Genomic DNA, 25573 nt, shown 5'->3' on the forward strand with positions numbered 1-25573 from the left:
CTAGCATCAAATGATGACAACCCTCAATAAAGTTCATTCATTGAAAGGAGTCTGAATATGCTACCCAGAATCAGGGCACCTCCAACAATGATTAAAAATCCTCAATATGCCAAGTGCTTCTGCCTTGAAACCCTTAAACCATGCTTCAGGTACAATATGCTATAGAAATTTTCAGCAACCTGAAATCAGCTTCAACAACACCTCAAAGGGGTTCGTTTAGCTATAAAAAAACACAATTTCCAAGTAAAACATGAATAACATGGCCCGCTAGGGTACAATCAAACCCCCAAACTGTATGGCCAGCCAAAAGGAAGCTTCTAATTGCCCCCAAAATTATCAACAATCAATGTAAATGACAAATAACAAAGCCAAAACCCTTGCAACTCAGAAAACTGCAAAAGCCTTCATTTTTGAAATCCCTAATCTTTAAACTCTGTGAAGAACAATGGTGATTCTTGAGTAGAATCACTCCAACTATTTAAGGATTGTCTCTCAAATCTGAAACTAGCAACCGAATGAGGTTTTCGTCCTCAAACGATCTTTGGAAGAACTCGTAGGTTCAATCTAGTAGCATAACAGTATGTGTAATTGTCAACATATGCGAATGAGACCCTAGACCTTCTTTTGTAGCTTTTAGAGGGAAAAGAGTAAATTTGAAATTACAAACAATTCATTTTCCCTTAAAATGCCCTTTTTGAAATATTAAAATGAATTCATGTGTAAGTCCCCCGACATCAACTTTTGAGGGGACACAAAGTGACTTTATAAAAATATAATACTTTAGTAAATAATATAACTTTAAACATTACGTTGTGTGCTAACTTTTTGTGTTTTTCTTCTAAATCATGCCTTGAAAATCGTGCAAAAATTTGATGTTGTTTTATTTGTTTTTATTTAAAAGGAAAATTGGGATTTGTTTGACATGAACAATGCACATGATTTATGTCTTTTGCTGGTCACACAAATTTCTATAGTTTGTTGGAGTTCTAGTTATAGATTTTGACCCACTAGGGCAGTTTGTCATGCCCACTTTTTAACCAAGTGAACATGACACAACACTAACAATTCTTTTTTTACTTTAGTTCCCAACACCATATACCTCCTTCTTACCTAAATTTATCTTGCATTCCTTTGTGATATGATTGCCTTGTCTACATATAGGTGGGCATCACACAGTTCTTACAGACCTTTCCTGCAAAAGAATTTGCAACTAGGGCTTTGATTTTTATGTTGGATTTGTGATCATGGGATTTGCTGAAATTCCTAAACTGCAGCAAGGAGATATTTTCTTTTCAAATGGCCTCATTACCCAAAGTCCACCTTGTGATCCCAGCAATATCATATCAAACAACTGAGTCTATCCAAGAGCACGTCAAGACCTGACATTCGAGAACTTTGGAGTCGTTCCACTTGATCACGCAGCTTAGCATTTGGGAGTCTTTGTTCAAGAGAGGATAGAATACTTTGTATTTTATTCTGTGTTGCCAATCATCACAGCAATCACAAAATTAAGTTCGATTTTTTTCGAATCTCAATACGTTTAAATTCGGACATTAATTCCTACCGACACAGACATCATTTTTTTTCATTAAAGGAAAAATCTAAAAAGCGCTTTTTTAGGGTTTTGAAAGGCTTTTAGGGTTTCCGACGGATTTTTGGTGGATTTTATTATAAATTGCCTCTCTCCCCTCTGTAAAAACACAAACCCCTGCGAACCAGTGAAGGCATTGGATTTTTTTTGGTCGACAGTGGATAGCGTGGCTTTGTCAACAACAACACGAGCTGGGGTGGGTTATCTCTGTGTCTGCTGGGGCGGCGATTTCCTTTTCATAGCAAACTTCCTCTAGCTGCCGTGCATACCTCCTCGAATTATATATTAGAAGTATTACATATATTTAAAAATAAACAAAATAAACAAATACTTCTAATAATTCGCCTTTTCATAGTTTATTTATTAGAAGTATTACATATATTTAAAAATAAACAAAATTATGTAAGGTGAATTTAGTCCGATTTTTTTTTTCGCCCTTGTCGAATTTCATCCAAATTTCATGGCTGTTGAATTCGAATTCAAACCTTGTGACTTAGCTTTCCAGGCATTGTTATTTATGCTCTTGAATATTGTTGTGACATGCAAATGTTGTTCATGTTTCCTATATAATACAGTACTAATTCCAGTCTTAGCATTCCAGTAAACATTCTATAGCCATCCTTTGAAGACAATGCAAATATGACAACCCTTTTGTGGTCAGCAAATTCTATCATGTCTGTGTGCTTGAGTGTTTACAGATTAGTATCTGCATCCAGTGTTCTGATATATGTCAATAGCTGGATATTCAAGATCTTATATTGCATTTTGTAAAAAATGCATTGCATGTAAGATTATTTCAACCTTGATGTATACACATTCTTGCGATTCTTTTCCGATTCTGTCGCCAGTGTTGTGATTGCTGTGATGATTGGCATTGGCCAATGTAGTTATTTTTGTTTGATTAGTTCTCAAAAATTTATTGACCACCATATTCATTTTAGTTGCCCTAGAAGTATAATTTCTATTATCACCTCATGTTAGTTTTAACCACAAGCACTAATTACTTTAATATTGGGGACATGCATATCATTGGCACATTCTGGTTCAGAATTTTTTTGCCATAATTTAATGTATTTTAATTTTTATTGATCTTTTTACCAGACATACCCTTTAATGTTAGTGAAGAGGTGTTTTCATTTTCTTTTGTGTTTCATTTTTTATCTTTTTGGTATTGGGCATGGCTCTTGGATATGTATTATTTGTGCAATTTTTTTCTGGAAAATGTAATTTGGCACTTGGTGATCAACTAGTGATTGCATAGTGTTTTCATTTTCTTGTGTTTCATTTTTTATCTTTTTGGTATTGGGCATGGCTCTTGGATATGTATTATTTGTGCAATTTTTTTCTGGAAAATGTAATTTGGCACTTGGTGATCAACTAGTGATTGCATATGAATGTTATTTGGATATCTAAGACTTTTCTATTTAATTGGCAGTGGGAGTAATGATCACACAACCAAGTTTTGGTGTAGAAACCGTCCAGGTGATACAGGTCGAGACAAACACACTGGCTATGTTCAAGGTTTGAATTTTGTAGTTTGTTTATCTGTTTATATGGCATGCCCTTACAATCTTTGGTGCCTTGATATCCATCCAAAGGTGACATTGTCAAAGCTTGCTCTACCAAACTCTCTGTATTGAATCAAACACAACTAAAGTCCATTCCACTGTAGTTTATTTGTGCTTTGTAACAATTTATTGTTTGCAGTGACAAATGAATGCTTCTATGTTCAATGCAGCTTGATGGCTGTGTGGACATAATTGAAATTTGTTGATTTAGTGTATTATTGATTTTGAGAAGGCTTATGACCATGTGGAGTGGAACTTCTTGCTCATGATGTTGGATGCCGACATAATTGAAATTTGTTGATTTAGTGTATTATGTTCTCATAATTGTAACAATTGATTTTTTTATGTTATGTGCAGGATCTAGTGAGCAAAATACTGTTGTCCCAGGCCGTTCATTTCAGACAGGAGAAGGTCCAACTACTCCAGGACCATTTGCAGCAGGGGGAGCCATGCGTGTTGAAGGAACTATTCCAGGTGTTGGTGCTGCAATGCCTTTCATGCTTCCAACCCTGGATATGACTTCTCAGCCTGAACCACCACAACAGATGGTGCTGGGTTCAGCACCCCAAGGAGTGCATCCAGGAGGGCCTCATCCTCCCTTTGCTCCACATCCATCAATTGCTACATCTAGTCAACAAATGTATCAGCAGATACAACAGATTCCGACACAGCAGCAACAGCAGCATCAGATGATTCCTCAGCTACAACAGGCTTCAACTTTACCACAACAATTACCAAATATACAACAGCAGCTGCAACAAGCACAGCAACTACAAGGTCCTCCCATGCATTTAGGATTGCATGCACATCCTCCACCACCACCACCTAGACCACCATTACCACAACCTTCACAGTTAGGAATGCCTTCCTCAATGCCTCTTTCAATACCATCCACTTTGCCTTCTGCTCCGATGCTTCATTCCAATCAATATTCTTCTATGGTACCTTTGTCAGGGCAATTAGCCCAAGGTTCATCGAATCAAATGAGACCTCAAATATCTCAATCACATGCACTTGGCTTGAGTTCCATGCATCCGGGACAGGTTTCTGGCTCAAGCCTTCCAACGAGCATGGGAAGCTTTGGGAATGGCATTACACATATATTGGAAAGTCAAAGCAGTGTTTCTGGAGCTCCACCTTTTCCAACTAACACGGTAGGAATGCAGCTTCAACCACATGCAACAATTGCACCAACTTCTGGAGTTTACAACAGGCCACAAGGTGGTCCATTACAAACTTCATCAATAACTCCAGGACTTCATGCATACCAGGTATGCATTCTTCCGTTGAAAGCAAATTTAAGTGATAACTATTTTTCCCTTTTTTGTTGGTTCTGTATAATTTGTGTATTAGGACTCTGAGACAACTTGATTCAAGGAGTCAAATAAAAAAGGCTAGTGAAAGTTTGTAAATTGTCAAGGCCTTTATGATTGTTAGAATGACTTATCTATATCCCAATGCTTTTTTGTCTTATTGATATGAGGCGGTTTTTTGCAGCTTTTGAAAATTCTCATATATATGCTGTCATGTTTATTTGATTAACTTTCAATCTTCTTTATGAGATTGTATCTTGCCATTAGTTGGGGTCCATGTTTATAATACTTAAATGTATTGCAATTGGGAATTCAATTACCAAGATTTAATGTTAATGTTTACTGGTACTTGTTGTCATTTTATGACACCCTTGGTCCATCAGTAAGAACCAATCAGAGATACGATCCATGGACCAGCACTGCCCCAGTTGATCAAGGAGAAGAGCAGAAGAATTATGAGGTGAGAAAAGCAGAAGAATTATGAGGTGAGAAGTGGTCTTGTTTGGAGGAAGTCCCTTACCTTTGCTTCCCCTTTTCTTTCATGTTTCTCGGAACTCCGGAACCCTGAGGTTCCAAAGTCCCTTCTCTTTGCCTTATCTTCTTTTCTTCTCCACAACTCCGGAACCCCGAGGTTCCGAAGTTCCCTCGTCTTCTTCCCTTCCCTGGAACTCCGGAACCCCAAGGTTCTGAAGTTCCTTCCCTTTGCTGCCTCTCCTTTTTCTTTTGCAGAACTTCGAAACCCTGAGGTTTCGAAGTTCCTTTCCCTTAGCCCCTTTCTTTTCCTGGAACTCCGGAACCTCGAGGTTTCAAAGTTCCTTCCCTCCTTGCCTTTTCTCTATTCTCCGGAACTTCGGAACCCCGAGGTTCCGAAGTTCCTTTGCTAGGTCTCCCCTTTTCCTTTCGCTTAGTCTCTTCTTCCCTTTCTCGAAACTCTAGAACCCCGAGGTTCCGAAGTTCTCCTTCCCCTTCCCTGGAACTCTAGAACCTCGAGGTTCCGAAGTTCCCTCCTTGCCTTCCCCACTTCGGGAACTCGAGTTTTTGAAGTCCTCGAACTTCCTTCCGGCTTGCAGCATTGCCGGATGGCGTGATCAACACTCAAAGCTTTAAATGCTCCGACGACTTTTGTGACTTGTGCACCTTCTTTTGTGGAGCTACAGGGGTGCATTTAATGATTTTGGCAGGATTTCCATCAAGAGAGGTACAGGGCCATGATTGTTGTGGTAACTTATGTCATGTTTGCATGCTCTGACTTTGGAATGACAGTCAATCCACCCTTCTCAGGGTTGCATTTTCAGGGTATCGCTAGGTTGCTTGCATGTATAGAAAGTTAGGTGCATGCACTTCCCTGCACTCCCAGATTGACATTTCCCCGCACACATAAGGGTCATGATCACTCTTGTAACCAATTTTCTATATAAAGGCTGTTAAGCCTCATTGTAAAGGGTTCTCTCCCTGCTAGCTTGAGCTATTCCATGCTCTTTCACTTCTCTTGTATTTATCTTGCATTTCTGCAACTGTAAGTTTGGCCATTGGCCTTTGAATGAATTGAAATTGCTATTCTTGCGTTTCTTCAACTTATGTATATTGTGTATGTTTCCTTATATTCATCATGGGTGTATGTTTTGTGGCTCTTCTCTCATATATGTTGTGTTAATTTATTTCTGAGTGTGACTTGTGGGAAACCTTCTCCCCTCTTGACATTCAACGAATTCTAACCTCCATACATGCATTGGGGTCACTCATACAACTGAAGTTTGTGCATCCCCTGCGTATTTCAGTTGGTTCTTTGTGTCGTTTCGGGTAGGGAGAGAAACAATCTCTTATCTTGGTGCATCACCTCCTTTCATTTTAAGCATTTCCCTCTTCCCTTTTCCTCTGCAAGTTGTTAGGATAGGCTTAGAAGTAAGTTTTGAAGTGTTGAGTTGGTTCAACACCTGCACTTGGATTGAGAAGGAAGCCGGTCTTCTCCGAAGATTCAACCTCCTCGTGCAAGGTCCCACACTTCGGGGTTGTTTCCATGTTTCACAAGGTTGTTGAGTTGATAGCTCAGCAAGGGTGCAAGCTTTTGTGATAACAGTACCCATATGGCATCCTGTTCACTAATTATCCTCTAGGTCTTTGTTACAGCATATAGTAGGGTACGATCTCATAGTTGTATTTATTATAACCTCTATACAAAAGAGGCATGCTATCAAAAAGAATTGCCACTGGGACAAGTTCTGATTGTAACATTGTGAGGGACATAATCCCTCTTCAATGTTCCTCTTATATTCTAAGAGGAAGCTCCTTGGTTATGCACAACATTACAACTTTATGTATATCATCTATATTTAACATGAATAATATAACATAAATCAATTTTAGAAGAAAAAACATTGCATGCTTATCTGAATTTACAAGAGTTTAGATTTGCATGCAAAGAAAAAAGATTAAAATATAAGCTTGGGCAATCTGTAGGATTCAACTTTTCATAACTACATAATGGAAGAAATGTAATGCATTATCACATAAAGACAATGACAACACATAATCAGAGATTAAAGCATGACTCAAAGTTTCGCATTCAATTTCAGTTTCCTCTTGAACACAAAGCTTCACATGCAAATTTAATTCTTATTCTAAAGTGTAAAAGGCCTGTACTCTAAATCACAAGGTTGGAATCCAAGTTTGTGTTTGGCAACTATAAAATTCGGGCGAAGTTCGGAAAGGCAAAAGAATTCGGAGAAGAATTTGATGTCAAATTCGCCTTATATAAATTTAATTTAAACAAATATATAAATAGTATATCCGAATAATTATAAAAATAGTTTAACAAAAATGCGAAATTAAATTCATTTTAAAAACATATTAATAATTAAAGTAAAATAGAACTAAATTTAAATATAAATTTTATATAAAAATTTAATAAAAATAATATTAATTTTAAATAGAAATTTAATAAATAAAATAATCTTTAATTTTTATTAATGTCCTTAGATTAGATGGTAGAAATGGTTTTTTTTAATCTGGTACATGAAGGAATCCTAAGCAATCAAATACCTAATGTGCACCAAAAGTAAAGATTGGCATATATGTTTCAAATGAAGATTCTACAAAGTTGTCAAAATAAGAGTAAAAAGGAACCGTGACAATCCCCAGTCCAGGATATGTTGGACAAAATAAAAGGATTCATGGACAAATGGTGATATTCATTATTTGATGGAGATAGAAATGTTCAAATGCTTTAGGTTCTAAAGGATTAGTTTTAGGAATTAATTGAAAGAGAATCTCCCAATGACCTTGGTTTCACCACTAATTCAATCAATCATCTAATGAGGGTGAATGGTGCTTGTCAAGGCTTTGAGCAAAAGTTGTTGAATTTTGAATTATGTGTAAAAGAATTTTGGAGACCTTCATGAATATTGAAGTCAAAATTGCTCATTTAGGACTTGATCCTTAGTTAGTTAGATCAGCATTAGACAATTTTCCATCTTATCTATAAAAGTTGAAAAATGAAATTGTTGAAGGGAGTCAATGTCAAATTTGTCTTGTAAAATAAGTGTAATAAGAAAATGTATGAGAAGACAAATGTATCTCATTGCATTATGCAAGTTTTGTTGCATAGTGGGGTTTTTGGAGGGAACGTCTCCTCTTATTCCTCATTTGAAACCTATAAATGTCAATGTAAACCCATTTGATAAGGGTTGGCAACTCTGTTATTGCAATACAAACTCTGCCTTCCAACTTTTGAGTCTTGTCCTATCTTTTACAAGTTTAGTACAAAGAATGGCCACTAATGCTTTGCTGATGGTAAAGTCTTTTGTATCGTAATTTATACCACATTGGTTAAACTATGTTACCCCGAGTTTTCGGGACGAGCACGGCAAGGGACGGTGGGATGCGTTTTCGGGACGACAATTTTTTTTGCCAAATTTGGGGACGGCAAAGGGGACGGCTATATACAATATAGGGTAAATTTAAAATATATAGGAAAATTCTAAATGATCATACGAAAACATGGATAAAGCATGCATATATACATTATATTCATATGAGAACATGGGTATAGCATGTGTATGATACTATGAAAGCATTTTAGAATGTAAATTCTGAACATACAACATTGTCAATACTCGATATGCAATTATGCATTCATAATTCAGAATTTCAATTCATTCACATTGTCAATATGCATATCATAATAGATATTAAAGAAATAACATACAAAATGTCAAAATGCCCAAAGGCTACACTGCTGCCATATAGTTTCATTGTCAATTACGATATGAAAATCAAAGTAGTACTAATGAATTAATATTTTAATATTTTATTATTTTGATTTCCTATTTATAATTTATTATTTATTAATTTTAAATTTTTTAAATGTTTAACAATTAATTTAACAATTTAATATTTTCTATTTATAATATGAATTAATTTAAAGGTTTCATATGAATTAAGTTTTAATAAATTTAAAATTTAATTAATGTTGCCTTTTAATTTTTTTAATAACAATTTGAATTAATAGGGGCCAATATTAGAAAATTAATTTTTCTTTTTGAAAATATGACATTTTAAAATTTTTTTAATATTTTTTAATAGTCTTAGATGTGGGGGATGTCTCGCCATCCCTGGGACGGATGTCCCCTTGTTTTGAGGACGTCCCCTCTAAATTCTTGGCAATTTGGGGACAAGGGGAAACGTCCCCTAGCCGTCCCCAAGTCCCCGAAATGTCCCCGGGACTAGGACGGGGGTTTTCAGGGCAGGGACACGTTCTCGGTTTACATAGGCTAAATGAAGTATATCTTTCATCCGCACAGAGTTTTTTTGAAGATAGTACCAGCCTACATGGTGATTTGATGATTGCAACGTTGGTCAATCAAGGATTGGTTTGGTTGAATTCGACTATCTGCCAAATGATGCATGGAAGACAAGGGTCACGAGACTTGGAGTCTCTTTGATGCTTTCCTCCTTACTCTCTCTTTTTACCTTTTATTGGAAATGTGGTTAGTTGAGGATTAGCTGAGATTTATTTTAGTGCTTTGCTAGAATAGTTTGGTATAAAGATTGATTAATTGAATATTGAGGCAAATAAGTGTTTGAATTAACAAAACAACACAGTAACAGTAAAAAATTAATAAGACAAAACGGGCTAAAATATAACCTCAAAATATAAACCATTCATTTGTCATAATAGTAAAATACTCTCTTTGGATGGAAGCGTCACCAAAATAAAATGGATTTAACATTTTTGTCTTGTTAATATAAGTTGAAAGATCCTTTTGATGTGCACATTGAAAATTTATTTAACATTTGACATAGATCAGAAGTAGGCACAAAATCAAAGTATGCGTGAAAGCGAATTGATGATATTGATAGAAATTCTAGCATCTGAATATAGATGAAATTAAAACATGATAAAGTAGACACAAAAATATGAAGTATGAACAACAAGCGAAGATATAACTTGAAATATAGACCATTCACTTGTCATAACATTAAAATACTCTCTTTGGATGGAAGCCCAACCAAAATAAGATAGATCTAACATTTTAAATCTTGTTAATTTAGATTGAAAGATCCTTGTGATGTGCACATTGAAAACTTTATTTAACAATTTATTCACCTATTTGTATGCATTGGTTGAATTTTGTGTGTAGCATCGTAAATTTGTAACCCTATACAATTTACACCACTTTATATGCCCTTGCCTTAGTGTGACCCATGTTAGCTCTCATCCAAGCCTATTTTTGACCTTTTACCTCAAAATTGGTGTCATTTGTTCAAATGGCGGTCTGAACCTGTCTTGAGTTGTGTGCACCCTATCTCTAGCTTGTTCACCTTGCTTTGGGTGGACAGTGGCACCTAGTGCGCCCTTGTCCTAAACAATAGCGCCCAGGGCACCCTTGTCCCCCCAAACCGGACCCAAATTTGAATATCCCAGTGCACGTTTCTCTCCAACTAGTTTCGGATCACAATGTCTCATTTTGACCGTTGGAGGTTGGCCTAATCAAGGAAATACCTTGAGAACCCTATATAAGAGCATTCCTCTAATTCATCTTGTCATCACATTATATCACAAGCGTTCGTTATCAAGCACTACTATCATCAAGCATTCATTGAGCATCAAGGTGACATTTCATCCCACCATATCCTTCAAGCATTCTTCAAGATCTAGACATAATAGAGCAGAAAATTACAACAATCTTCATGCAAGCAATGTGTTTATGATTAGGTCATTCATGTCTTGTCATGTCATGTCATGTTATTGCATCAATACTTGTGATCGCATTCAAAGAGCGTTACATCATCAAACCTACAATCATCTACAACAGATCTGAGGTATAATATTCAGCATTTAATTCAATATTTCAATTCATTTCAAAGGTTAATTCCAAACCCGGGGTTTGATCTAGGCAAACCCCGGTTCCCAACATCTTTCTCTCTTTTACAGGTGCAGGTTACATGTTCAAGAGTTGTAAATCTGGTATTAGGTAGAGTAGACAAAGACAAACATCTTAATATATAGCCCTCGTGAATCTAACTGATGGTAAATCGGTTATTATCTGGAGAGTGATATATTAACAGAGCATACAGTTCGGAAGTTAAACATAAACAAACTAATTGTTATGAACGGTTGCCTCCATAGGGGCATGTCCATACGTGGCAACTGGCACATATGGACATGTCCCTACGTAGGCAACCTTTCCTCTTGTATTTAAACCGGATTCAATGATGGAGACGATAAATAACTCACGACAATCAGTCTTCTAGAATCGCTGTCATTATTCTTTGATCCATATTTCACAACATGGTATCAGAGCCAGCATATTAAGAGAATAAATTAGACAGCCATATTACTCATAAGCATTTATCGGAAGTAAATAACAAATCGACGCAGAGGCTATATACGCAGAGGATATATCCGACTAAGAAAATATTCAAAATGTCAAGTAATATGAGAGTGGAAGATAGACTCGAAGGAGCCTCCAACTTCGTTTCCTGGAAGATACGAATCATTGCCATTCTTGAAGAACTAGAATTAGAGTCTTACATAGAAGAAAATCTAGGCATGCCAAATGATGAACCAGAGAAATCTACTTGGAAAAGGCGTAATAATAAAGCAAAGAAAATAATTATTGACTTAGTCAAAGATCATATTCTTCCATCTATAGCCAGGCTGCCTAAAGCATATGAAGTATTTAAAACCATTAAAAATACATATGAAGTTAACAATGCGAGCAGAATGTTAACCTTGAAACAACAACTTTTAAACATAAAGATGAATAAAGATGAAACAATATCTACATACTTTTCAAGGATATTTGAAGTAAAAGACCAATTACAAACTATTGGAAATGAGGTAGATGATCAAGAAATCTCTCTCATAGCCCTAAGAGGATTACCAATTTCATGGGAATCCTACATTCAATGTATTAGCAGAACACCCCCCTTACCCAAATTTGAACAACTTAAGAATGAGTGCATTCAAGAGGAATCTCGACTAATCTCATGAGGATTAGGGCCAAATAAAGAAGGAGAAATCCAAGCACTTAATACAAATAGCTTCAACAAAAAGAAAAAGTTCTCCAAATGGAAGAGAGGAAATAAAAACCATCAGAAAAGAGATATGTCTAAAATTCAGTGTTACAAATGCGACAAATATGGGCACACTCATAGAAATTGTCTGGAAAGGAAGAAAACACAAGCTACTCTAGCCGAAGTCAAAGGAGAAAACTCACTTTTCTTCTTAGCCCTATCAAGCGAAATAAATACAAATAAAAACACTTGGATCGTAGACAGTGGAGCATCAAGGCATATAACTGGATTCAGAAATCAGTTTGAAACACTTAACGGGCACTCAAGTGAAGAGGTTACTATTGGAGATAACTCCACATATCCTGTGAAAGGAATTGGGACCTGTACTATCAAACTAAGAAATGGAGTATCTCTACAATTAAAGGATGTTCTGTTTGTACTTGGAATAAAAAGAAATCTAGTCTCAATCTCAAGCCTAGCTGATCAAGGATATCGGGTTACCTTCAATGAAGATAAAGTTCTACTCTGGCCTAAAAATACAAATATCAAAAATGCCATAACAGTAGGTTCAAGAGATGGTAGCCTATACAAACTATGCAGTGATCAAAAGGAAGCACTAAATCTTGAAGTTTCAAATAATAATGAATTATGGCACAAAAGATTAGGACACCTAAGATATAGTGCTCTATCCAACATAAAGAAGATTACTTCAGGACTGCCCCAACTAAAATCTGAACACACAGGCATTTGCAAAGGATGTGCCTTGGGAAAGAATGTGAAAGTTTCTTTTCCCTCAAGCGAGCACAAATCAAAAGTTATTTTAGAACTAATTCACTCAGACCTATGCGGTCCCATGTCAACACCATCCCTAACTGGATCCTTATACTACATAATCTTTGTTGACGACTACTCTCGAAAAACATGGATATATTTTCTAAAGTGCAAAGACTCAAATGAAGTACTATCTAAGTTCAAAGAATTCAAGGCACTAGTAGAAAACCAGTCAGGGAAGAAAATTAAGGTGTTAAGATCCGACAATGGGGGAGAATATACATCTGACAACTTCAAAGACTTTTGTAATTCTGTTGGGATTAAGAGGGAGTATACTGTACCATATAATCCACAACAGAATGGAGTAGTAGAAAGAAAGAACAGAACCATAATTGAAGCAGCAAAAGCCATGATGCATGACCAAAACTTACACACTTCATTCTGGGTAGAAGCTTCAAATACAGCAGTCTACATTCAAAACAGATGTCCGCACTCAGTTCTAGAAAACATTACTCCTGAAGAAGCTTTTACAGGGAACAAACCAGACTTAAGTCATTTAAGGATATTTGGCTGTCCCGTATATCGCATTTACATTCCAGGGAAAAAATCTGCTGAGATAAGTAGAGATGTAAAATTTGAAGAAAACACTACACTCAAAGAACTTGAGGATGATTACATTACTAAAGAAGAAGAAGATCACATAACTGAGATTGAGAGGGAGAATATCATAGAAAATTCTGAACCTTCAGACACTGAGAGGGAGGACATCATAAGAGCTTTTGAACCTCTTGTTGATGACAATATTGAAACACTCAATAACAAGAAAAGACCTCTATGGGCAAGGAAAATGATTGAAGAGAATAATGTAGAACCAAATGAAATTTCCAAAGAAAATAAGAGAACAAGAACTCTAAAATGTTATGTTGCACTTCTAACCGAACTCACAAATTCTGAACCAACAAATGTCAGAGAAGCCTTATCAAAACAGGCTTGGAAAGATGCTATGGTTGAAGAATATCAATCTATACTAAAGAATGATGTTTGGGATATAGTGCCTAGACCAAAAGACAAATCAGTTGTCTCATCCAAGTGGTTATTCAAGATCAAATATGCATTTGATGGCAGCATTGAAAAACATAAAGCTCGCTTTGTGGCCAAGGGATTCTCTCAGAAAGCAGGAATTGATTATGAAGAGACATTTGCCCCAATTGCTTGGTATACGTCAGTAAGAACAATCATTGCAATTGCAGCATCCAAAGGATGGAAAATTCACCAAATGGACGTAAAGACTGCCTTCCTAAATGGTTCAATTGAAGAAGAAGTATATATAGAACAACCAGAAGGATTCACCATACGTGATAAAAATTGCTATGTTTGTAAACTAAAGAAAGCTCTCTATGGGTTTAAACAAGCACCTAGGGCCTCGTATGCAAGGATAGACAACTATCTCTCCAAACTAGGGTACTCCAAGAACCTAGCAGATCCCAACATCTACTTCAAGGCTTCAAATGGCAATATGATTATATTGGTCCTTTACGTGGATGATCTTTTGATAACAGGAGAGGATAATCTCATTGAGAAATGTAAGCAAGATCTGGCAGTAAAATTCAGTATGAAGGATCTAGGGCTTCTACATTATTTTTTGGGATTAGAAGTATGGCAGAAGAAAAACTACATCTTCCTAAATCAAGGAAAGTACACCTCAGATATTCTAACTAGATTTGGGATGATGGAGTGTAAGCTATTAGCTACACCAATGGAAACTAATTTGCACAAGCTGAAAATTGAGGCAAAAGATTCAGAACCTACAGATCCCACACTCTACAGACAAATCGTCGGTTCAGTCATGTATTTGGTAAATACTCGTCCTAATATTTGCTATGCTACAAATGTATTAAGTCACTTCATGTGTGAACCTAAGAAGATACATCTAATGGCTGCTAAACACATTCTAAGATATTTACGAGGCACAATCGGACTTGGCTTAAAGTATGAAAATGTTGAGATTCAACTTGAAGGATATTCTGATTCTGATTGGGCCGGAAGTACCACTGACCGTAAAAGTACTACAGGGTGTTGCTTCAGTCTTGGTTCCGCTATGATATCTTGGTTCAGCAGAAAACAATCAGCAGTTGCACAAAGCTCCACCGAAGCAGAATATATGGCAGCCTCCATGGGAGTTCGTGAAGCGGTATGGCTAAGAAAGTTATTATTTGGATTATTTGGAAAAACTCTGAATTCAACAATAATTCACTGTGATAATCATAGTTGTATCAAGCTCTCAGTAAATCCATTTTTTCACAATCGATCCAAACATATTGAGATCCCTTATCACTACATAAGAGATATGGTAGATCAAAACATCATAAAACTAGTGTACATCAGTACTGAAGAACAAAATGTTGATATCTTCACCAAGCCACTTGCAAGATTGAAGATAGACTACTTCAGAAGTAAACTTGGTATGACTAGATTATAATTGAGATTATTAGGATGAAATTCCTACCATGTGTAATTTGTTCATGAATAAATAAATAAAATGCATATTGCAATATTCTAACTGTGTTCAAGAAGATGACGATCTTCTTATGTTTAAGGTTACTATTTCAAGGGGACGATCTTGACAATAGTTGACCAAGTGTCAAGATTGACTACATTAAGTTGTTGTCCCGGATTGTGTCGGATATCTTGATCCTAAAGTATGTGATCATCTCATGATTGACTTCTTAAGTGATTGTCCCGGACTGAGCCGGATATCATGATATTGAGTTTATTGTCATGACAAGACTATATTAAATGTTGTCCCGAATTGTGTCGGAAGTCATGACAGAATATGCTCCCAAGAAAATTACTTAGATCCACTCCTGCTAAGAGGGAGTGTTAATATATAGCCCTCGTGAATCTAACTGATGGTAAATCGGTTATTATCTGGAGAGTGATCTATTAACAGAGCATACAGTTCGGAAGTTAAACATAAACAAACTAATTGTTATGAACGGTTGCCTGCGTAGGGGCATGTCCATACGTGGCAACTGCCACGTATGGACATGTCCCTACGCAGGCAATCTTTCCTCTTGTATTTAAACCGGATTCAATGATGGAGACAATAAATAACTCACGGCAATCAGTCTTCCAGAATCGCTGTCATTATTCTTCGATCCATATTTCACAACAAATCAGATCTAGCTTTTGCAGAAGCGAAAAGCAAAGGACGGGGTCGCCCCGCACACCTATGTCTGACAAATTTCCAGTGAAACTTCAAGGGTAGATTTTAAGTGGCATTTTGGTTTTGGAAAGGTAAATTTCATCTGCATCTTTGACATTTTGAGGACAAGGTTGTCCAGAGTACCATTGTCCCGCTTTTTGGGGTTCAAATTCTTGTCACAGGTTCTATTCATCTTCCTCACTCTAGATCTGTGTTTACAACTTAATATCAAATCTGAAACTATTGGTTTATGTTAATTTACATCAATGTTCCATCCTTAGTCCTAGATCTAGCATTCAATTTTCATCTTTACAAGATCCAATTCAACTCAAATAAAGGGACCACCTGAAATCAATCGGCATTCATCCTTAGGGACTGAATCTATTGATATCGTCTCCCTTTAATGTAATCGTTGCGTGAAATAGGTTCATTCCTTGTTTACAACAACTAAACTAGTGAATCCCTATTCACCACCTTACATTGTGTAAATACTATTTATATGGTGTGAAGTCATAGAATGTATTTGAAGCGGTGTTACAGCAAAAAATTGCTTTCCTTTGACTCAAATGTATCACTTCCTAACTACTTGCATATTTGCAACTAGTTGTGCCTTCTATACATGTCCCAAAAAGATTCCATTTGTAGTTTATTTCACAAGTTTTGAGGATTTCAGAAGTTGGCAGAAGATTGATTAAGGTTTCAGATGCAATTTCAAAGTGATTTAAATGCAAAAGAATAGTTGAAAATTGCAATCAATGAATTTTTAGAAAAAACAAGGATATTTGGGAAGAAACAATAGTCTCCGAGACAAATTTGCAAAAAATCAGGTATAATTGGGATATTTTGGAGATTTTTGCTTCTTTGTTCACTAGTTCTATATAGGGGTGGTTTTGAAATCATTGGTTCTATACTTGTGTGGTTTTGAATGAAACTGCCAGTTCTTGTCTTGATAGGAAAAACAAAAGTAATTTGAAATGAACAACTGACTCTTCAAACTCGAGTTCCATTCAGATCATTCCAAAGTATGAGAGGGATACCTAACAACTATTAAGAAAGGTTGAGTGCATGGTTTTGATCATTGAAGAGGGTAATGGGAGATGAGAGATGCATGGAGGCAGGGAATTCAACTGTTGTATCTCTTAAAAGCTATGTTACTGGTTTTGGTACAAATCTTGGTTTGGTTTTGTGGATCTAACAGGATTTTAGAGGGCTGGGTTTGTCCATACAAAAAACTTGAATAAATGTTGAATATATATAGATATTAGAAACAACATATACTTTTAGTAGTTTTAATATACAGAAATATTTATAAGCCTGATAAAATATTAATAAAATTAATATACAATATAATAAATCAATTAATTTAATATATGTCCAAGGGATTGTGCTTAATTGGTTAAAGCATTGAGTTCTCATTGTGGAGGCCCAATTTCAATCCCAAAGGGTCATCTAATATGTAATTCTAAGTTGTGACTCTTGGTTTTCCATAGTTGGCTTCTAGTGAAGAGGTGGTTTCTAAATAAATGGGTTTCTAAGTTGTGAATCTTGCATTTCCATCTATGGTTCTAGTGTGGTTGCTCAAAAGGAGCTAATATTAGTCTCATGGTTGATCTGAATGACATCATTGTTACATTCAGAGAGTGGACACTTACAGCAAAATTTGTTGACATGCTTGATCTGAATGACATCTAAACTTTCTATGGTAGTCACTAGAACCTCTTGCCAAAAATCAATGTTTCAATTGATTGTGAACAACAAAAAGAAAAGGACACCTTATTTTGTCTTATTGTTACAAATACTAGAGATTAACCTTTAATGTATTATGAGTACATATTTCTATAAAGTCCACTTTTCTGAAGTCTTAACATCCTATCCTCCTCTTGGCGATCTTAGAAGTCTTACAGATTACACTTGTTGATATCTCATTCCCTAAACTATTGTAAAATTATTGTCTCTTTCTGCACATTAAGCACTTTGAAATTTTTAACAATTTCTTGTAATTATTTACTTTGCCTATCCCTTCCAGAATTTACCTACTTTAACACCTTTCCTAATCCCCTTATGCTTCCTGACTTTTGTACACCTTGTGGCATACATACACGTGGTCAGGCTTTGGTGGCCTAAAAAGACTCACTCGTTCAATTGGTTTTTGTCCTCCAACAACAATCATCTGAAGGAATTTCAGAAAAAAAGGAGTTCACTAGCAAGTTCATACCTTGTGTCATTTCTTTTCTTACTTTTACTTCTCTTTTTAACACTGGTCTAATCACTTATTATCTCTTCATGTTTGCATACAATTGCTACATGTTCCTTGTTCCTTCCCTAGCATCTACCATTTCTCAAATAGTTCACCATGATCTGAAAATATGATCTAAGTGTATCGGATCATTGGGGTTCCAAAGCTACCAGCTCATTGAAGTGTTGTTAAAGGCCAGGGCAAGGAATTTGTCATCAAGAGAGTGTAAAAGGAATGTGAGAACCGCTTAGGTTAATTAGAGATGGCATAAGACATCTTCTTGAAGCCTTTGTTCAAAATTGCAGTTTCCAAAATGATCCAGAAAACTGACTTTTGTGAGTTCACCTCTTGCAATAGGCAGCACACACACTGTCCATGGCAGTGAACTCTTTTCTATGACAACTGGTGAACTAATTCTGATATAGTCTGTGAGTGGAATTTGAAGAGTTGGAATATTTGATCTTCCATTTTGGCATTGGTTTCCATCTTCTCAAGATTGGGAGGTGATAGGAAGGTCATATGATGCTTTAGCACCTTTGGAAAATTGTTGGTTTTCATGGTAGTAGTGGTTGTAGCCCATCTTTGACAGTTGTAGGTTGTTGTAGTAGATCAGTCCATATTTAGGAGTGAGTTGCAGCTGTAATTGGAACTCTAAGTCTTTGCAAGAACTTTTTGATTCTGTATTGGCACTCTGTTGGGTGAAAATTTTGTAAAATGGGGAAGTTCACAAAATTGTGGTTTCAGCCACAGTGTGTGAGATTGAATCTCTCTTAATTATAAGGGAAGGCTCCCCCTTTGACTTACTACTCTCTCTACCTGAAACACAAATTTAACTATGAATCCTATTCTAAATTTCGGTGGTAAATCATCTTATTCTCTCTTTAGAATATATGTTATTCTTTCCTCTTTTTTCAGAAAATAATTTACAATTTGGAGCAGTAACGATTAATATAACTTAAATTATAAAGAAATAACTTACAGTATGCGAATGAAAAATACAAATAAAGAAGCAAAGTTTCCGTAAAGGCATAAAGTCCTTCGTTGCTTCTTCGGGATGAGAAAACAGTGTTCAAGCTCAAAGTCTTGTAATCACTATAATCCTATCTACCTTTTTACAAATAACTTTTGTACCCATGGTATCAACCAAGATAGCAAAGTGAAGCACAAAGTCTTCAAATCGTTATCTCTTGTACTAATTTCTAATTCTATTTAACAAGAGCTGAAATTTAACACAAAGTTTACAAACCAACACTTATTCTACTCTTTAATAATATTTCAACACGATGCTTTTATTTGATCACAACAAGATTTTGTCACAAGAATGACATAAGAACGCTCTCACCATAAACCACAATGTATTCAACACAAAGTCTGAATGCCAAAGATTTCTTCTTATTTGGTCAAATTTGCAAAACAACAATATGAACTCAAAGTTTCACTTTGCTCTTCACTTCGACAAAGTTTCGTTGCATAAGATTAAAGATTATTATTTTTAATTACATTGAGGAACCTTATATATATAGGTGAGGTGCAATGAGCTAATCTAGGAAAAATTCAACTAATTATGGCTTTTTCAAAAGCAAAGTCCTATTTGACTTGAGACTTGTGCAGATTCTAGTTTCAAAAGTATGAATACAAAATGACACTTGAGGTGTCGATTGAAATTACAAAATGCCACTACACTAGAGATGCATAAAAATGACGAAGTGTCTAGAGCCTCGTCTTGTTTCCAACATTCTTCACCAATGGAGTCTTGATGTCCTCGCTTGGTAGCCTGTACTCAGGTCTTGGTATGTGGAATTTGATGTCTGAAACGGAGTTGCAAGAGTGGCTTTGAAGAATTCTCGACGTTAGATAAAAAAAACCAAAAATTGCCAATTAGGGTTTAAGAATTGCATTTCAGACTTATAAGTCTGATTTGCACTTGAGAGACTCAAAAATATAAAATGGTGTAAATCGGGCTTGAAAGTCCGATTCACACCTAGGAAGATGAAACAATACTAAATGGTGGCAATCGGGCTTATAAGCCCAATTTACACCTTGCTCAAAGCAAAGGAAAGGAAAACTGCAATTTGGTGTATGTCAGGGTTATACCCCCGACATGTACCATGTGAAAGCATTTGGGAAAATCACAAAAGAAAACGGTGTGGGTCGGGGTTATGAACCCAACATACTCCGTGAAGGGGAGACTTGGTGTAGATCGGGGTTACAACCTCGATATACACCGTTTTTCTTGTGCATTTGTGTTGGTGTAAGGCGGGGTTATGGCCCCGACTTGCACACTCTAAGCATATGTAAACCTCCTGTTAGTGGAATGGATGGTATTTTCTCTGTAGAGATGGATTTTTTCACCCTATACTGGGTTTACTCCAAGGGAAATTGATTGTGTTCAGTTTGTTCAATGTTTTCAGTGTTAGTTTCTATGTTTGTGTGTGAAGATATCTGTGTTTCCTTGACTTCCACATCTCTGTTCATTTGATAACCATTTTTGAGTGGTTTAAGAGTGCTTTTTTAGGTGTTTGAAGAGTTCCTGCATATAGAATCCACTTTCTAATAGTAGAGATAGGTATAACCTTCCTGTTGACAGATCACACCTCGCAGAGAGGAGTACAGCGAAACATTAATGTTTAATGGACAGACCAGATTTCTTCTTGATCAAAGACCCAGAGAGAATGTTGTTCTTTATTTGAATGTAGTTATGTTTCATAAACAGACCAGATTTCTTCATGAACAAAGAATCCTATGAAAACCTTACCTTGTTCTTGCTTTGAGTACCACATGACCCTGTGAAGACCTTATTCTGTTCTTGCTTCAAAGAGAAAACAGCCAAAAGAGAGAGGAAGAGAGAGCAAGACTTTTGTTTCATAAACAGATCACATTTCACAGAGAGAGAGAGAGAGAGAGAGAGAGAGAGAGAGAGAGAGAGATGTGGTCGCTTTGAATGCAGGTAATCAATGTTCACTAACGGATCGGATTTCTTCATGAGCGAAGGACCCAAAGGGAATGTTATTTTTACTTTAGAGTAAACAGCCAAAAGAGAGAGTGGGACTTTGTTTCATGAACAGATCAGGTTTCATAGAGAGAGAGAGAGAGAGAGAGAGAGAGAGATTTTCTTGCTTTGAATGCAGGTGACTATTGTTTCATAAATAGACCAGATTTCTTCATGAGCAAAGGATCCAGAGAGAGAGAAAGAGGGAGCATTTTTAATACAAATACTATGTACTATATAGAACACAAATACTTGGAGTTTTTCCCCAAACAAATTGAAGAATTTATCATTTAAGGAGGAAATAGATTTAGATGGTGATCACAAATTAATGTCAAATTGAATGGTGAATGTCTGCACATTATAGACTAAAAATTGGACCATAAACTTAACAAATTAAAACACTCTTCAAGTTTTTATGAGAAGTTATGGACTATATATATATATGGATTTAAATTCAAAAAGTGCAAATAATTTATGGTTTTTCATATTTGAAATAATTAACTTGCATTATGATAAACAAAAAATGATCTCAATAATGTCCAAAGGGTTGAGCTTAACTGGCTAAAACACTGGGTTCTCACTGTGGAGACCCAAGTTCAATTCCCAATAGGGACATCTGAAGTGGAATTCTAAGCTGTGACTCTTGGCCTTCCATAGGATGGGGAAGGTCTTGGGGTCAATCTAATCAAACATAATAATAATAATAATAATAATTCAAAGATATGTAATGGGGATGGGGCCCCCTACTGTGTCCCCACTGGTTCATAGCTCCAGTCAAAAGCTATTCAGGCTTCGGCCAATTACCAATAAAATAAAAATAAAAAATGATCTCAATAATTATGTCAATGAAAAAGGAAGATTACATTAAGTAATTGCAAAAAGAAGTAACCGTGTATGGCAAGTTCCCCAAAAATAATCCTTAGACAGATTTAAGTGGATACATACATACGCAGCATGGAGAATGCTTAAAATTATGTTTTTGTGGCTTGTTGTCGGGGAGGTCGTAGAATATAAATAAGTTTTATCTATTTGGTAGCTGTGTTGACTTCTGCTTGACAGAAGGATGAATTGAGTAGGAACATTTGTATTTCTTTGAATTCTAATTTTTGGTACTGCATGATCATTGAAACTTATGGCTTGTACATGACATGCATAACTGCTGCTTGCTTTTGCGGGCTGACAAAAGCTAACTGTTATTTAATTTGCGTGGCACTTAAATTATACTTGTGTAAATCATTTGGGTTTGATTCTGTTTCTGCAGTCAACTGCTCCAGCAAACATGATGGACATGAGGGGGGCTGGCACAAACCTGGGAACCAATGTTGGCCTTGGAATGGGCATGGGCATGGGTGTTCCATCTCATCCTCGTGGTCCTGCTCCACCTCAACAATGATAGTTGATTATCAGAATTTGCAGTAGATCTTTGTCATTTTGAAAGGTTGCAATTACTAAAATACACCCTCGCATCAAGCTTTGTTTGGAAATTCTTCTTCTGTATGTAATTGTCTGGTGATATAAGATTTAGTACCGGTATTCTTTATCAGGGATGAGCCAGACTTCTTGAAGTAGTGACCCATAAACGTAGGAGAAATGTAAACAGATTTTGATATTTCAATAGTCAAGCATGATAATTTCTTATTCTGTTGAAGTACCACATGTCCTGCTCATTGCAGTTTTCATGTATAATTCTAATTCAATGTGAGGGTGACATTCATTCAAAGTAATTAATTCTTAATAGCAGGGAGAAATTTTGTAAATTGATGTATGAAAAATTTTCCATTTTATTCTTAATACCAGTAGAGAGTGATCTTTCCATAACAGATACACAATATTGTGTTAGATAACTAAATTAGTTTTCATATTTGCCAAGCAAACTTTAGAGGATCAAACATTCCATCCGATGTTTGGTGGCTGAACTGACATTGAAATATCACATTTGGAGTGCAAACTTCTGATTCACATTTGAGCTGCACAATTAGATATAATTGAGAACCATTCGCTAACTTAATTTATCTTTTTTATTTTCTTTTTAGAATAATCTAATTTAAAGTCAAAGGTGTGACGTCTAGCAGTTTGCAGTAAGCTGAAATGTAAAGTTCTTTGACTCTAGGAAAATTTGCTATTCCTTGAATTATCATAGCAATTTGCTTGAGTCTCTCTCCAAGCTAATTCCCTTAAGGTCCAATCTACAAAAAAGTGAATGCAAACAACTGGCAATGAATTTTAAGATTAATCTTGGAAATTATTATGGGTTTGTACTATTTACTGCTTGTTTTTGTTTCCCCAGCTTGTAGAATTTTGTTTTTGAGTGCTGGAAAATAAATTTATTTATGACATGCTTAACGTATCATGTAAGGGTAATGCATCTATCAATATGGTTGAATCTCTGGATGCAATGCTGTATTCCCAAATCACATATTCAAAGGTCTCATCTTTTTATCCTCAAGTATAGAATTGTATGGTTATTTGCCAAATATTGTTTTAAGTGTAGTGGATTCTTTTACACTGATTGTGTTCAATACTTGCTTTATATATATACCTCCTTGAAAGGTAACTACCATTTTCCAGAAATTAAAATGGGCTTGGTAACGTGCTATCTTTGATAAGAAGGGAATTTAGATCAGAAAATACCTCATGTTGTTTGCCTTCAGAGTAAATCTGTTCTCTGTAATATTTCCTACAGTTTAAGCGTATCCCAGCCTATGCTCTATTTCATTTTTTATTAAATAAAGTAAAACAGGTTTTGAAAGGATTTTGGAACCCTATACAACACATAACAACCAGCACAAATGTCAGACAACAGGAAAACTGCGCTAGGTTGCTACACAACAATTAAAGGGACTTCAAACTCAAATACATTGAAACATCATCAAAAAATTAGGCGACCCACACCACAAGATCGACCACTGAAAACCTGTAGGCAAGAGCGGGCAACCAAAATTTACACATGCTTTATTTCATTATATACCTATTGTTACCTAGTTTTTGAAGGTAAATTTTTGCTTATTGACCAGTTGTTGTAAAGGAGGGAACTACGCTTTTTCTGTAATTATTTTAGCCTTTTGTAACCAAAAAAAAGTTTTTGCATTTATTTAGAATTTCATGATATTATTCCATTCTGTTTTTGCTTTTGAGGAGCAATTGACTGTACAAACTTTTTCTGCCAATTGAATGGTTCTTACTTCCCCATCTTTTCTTTGTGGGTTTGAGGCCCCTTTATTCAAGGTACAAATAATACAAATATATTATGTTCACGGGATGTAGATGAATACACAATATATATATATATATATATATATATATATATACAAACCGTCCGGTAAGCAAAGACAAATGCGAACACCTTGTAGTAAGCTTGAAAAAATAACTCGTGTTAAAGGAGCCAAGACAAAAATAGCGAGGGTGTGTAATAAACTTGTAGTAAAGGTGGAGAGGGAGGTGGCAACCTGCCCTAACCCCTTTTCAGCCTATCTAGAGTGGTTATTGTAAGAATGATAAAACGTATATTTTCAAGAGAATTTTTATCAACAAGTCTTATTGATATATTACAAGTACATAAAAATTTAGTGGTGTAAATGTGATTTTGAAATTGTAAAATGTTAAAAAGATAAAATTTTGTTAGAAATGAAGGTGAATATAACAAAATGTAATTTAGCACATGAAAGTAGAAGCATACATTTTATATGATATAAACCATTTTGATTGATTGATCTATTGTAGTAATGAAAAGTATTTATCCAAATTCGATCGAATCAATCGAGGATATCATCATCTAATAGATTGGTCCAAGACAATTTACTAATTGGTCACCATGAGATGTCACAAAACTTTTCTTTAGCCAAAAAGAAAAGAATTGATCTAATCGGAGCTATTGGGTTTAATTCATTGGTAATGAGATCAGTAAGAAATAAATCATCTAGCATTTTGGGCCTATTCACGAGAGGTTTCATTTTAACATGCATAAAATAACCTAAAAAAGAAAAATAAGTCTTGGATAATTCAAGATTGCATATCCTATACGGTTGAAACCAAAGATGAAAATAATATTTGCCAACAATGAAATAGATGATTTCTACATTTTTTCACTTGAAGGTGCGTACCCTTTAGAGCTATAAGGGATCTTTCTCCATATCTCTCATAATGGATGAAAGAATCCTTCAACAACCAGATTTTTTTGTTGAAATTTTACGAGGAAATAGAACAATATCATTGATCTTTTTTTATCAAAATGAGTTTGATTGGGAAAAGATCCATATAGCAACGATTGTGAATTAAAAAATTGTTTAATAAGAGGAATTAAAAATAATTCGCATTCATACATAAAATTCGAAAGGAATAAGGAGAACCTCGTATTTTCTCTCTGTGTAATAAGAGCTTTCTGC

The 25573-nt window shown here is 35.6% G+C and overlaps 1 protein-coding gene across 6 annotated transcripts in view; it reads left to right on the top strand.

The window, feature by feature from the left end:
- LOC131072555 (flowering time control protein FY) overlaps positions 1-22911 on the top strand; it is a 104448-nt gene extending 81537 nt beyond the window's left edge. For 5 of the 6 annotated variants that reach the window (XM_058008731.2, XM_058008730.2, XM_058008729.2 and 2 more), the window contains 3 exons: positions 3027-3112; positions 3517-4430; positions 22453-22911. In XM_058008731.2, the coding sequence (XP_057864714.2) occupies positions 3027-3112; positions 3517-4430; positions 22453-22584 (1132 nt within the window). In that variant the 3' untranslated portion in view covers positions 22585-22911. The remainder of the gene's footprint in view (positions 1-3026; positions 3113-3516; positions 4431-22452) is intronic. The other variant, XM_058008732.2, reaches the window with a different exon arrangement.
- Positions 22912-25573: the final 2662 nt, after the last annotated feature.

Source organism: Cryptomeria japonica, chromosome 10 (assembly GCF_030272615.1).
Source record: "Cryptomeria japonica chromosome 10, Sugi_1.0, whole genome shotgun sequence".
In the NCBI taxonomy this organism is placed as follows: domain Eukaryota; kingdom Viridiplantae; phylum Streptophyta; class Pinopsida; order Cupressales; family Cupressaceae; genus Cryptomeria; species Cryptomeria japonica.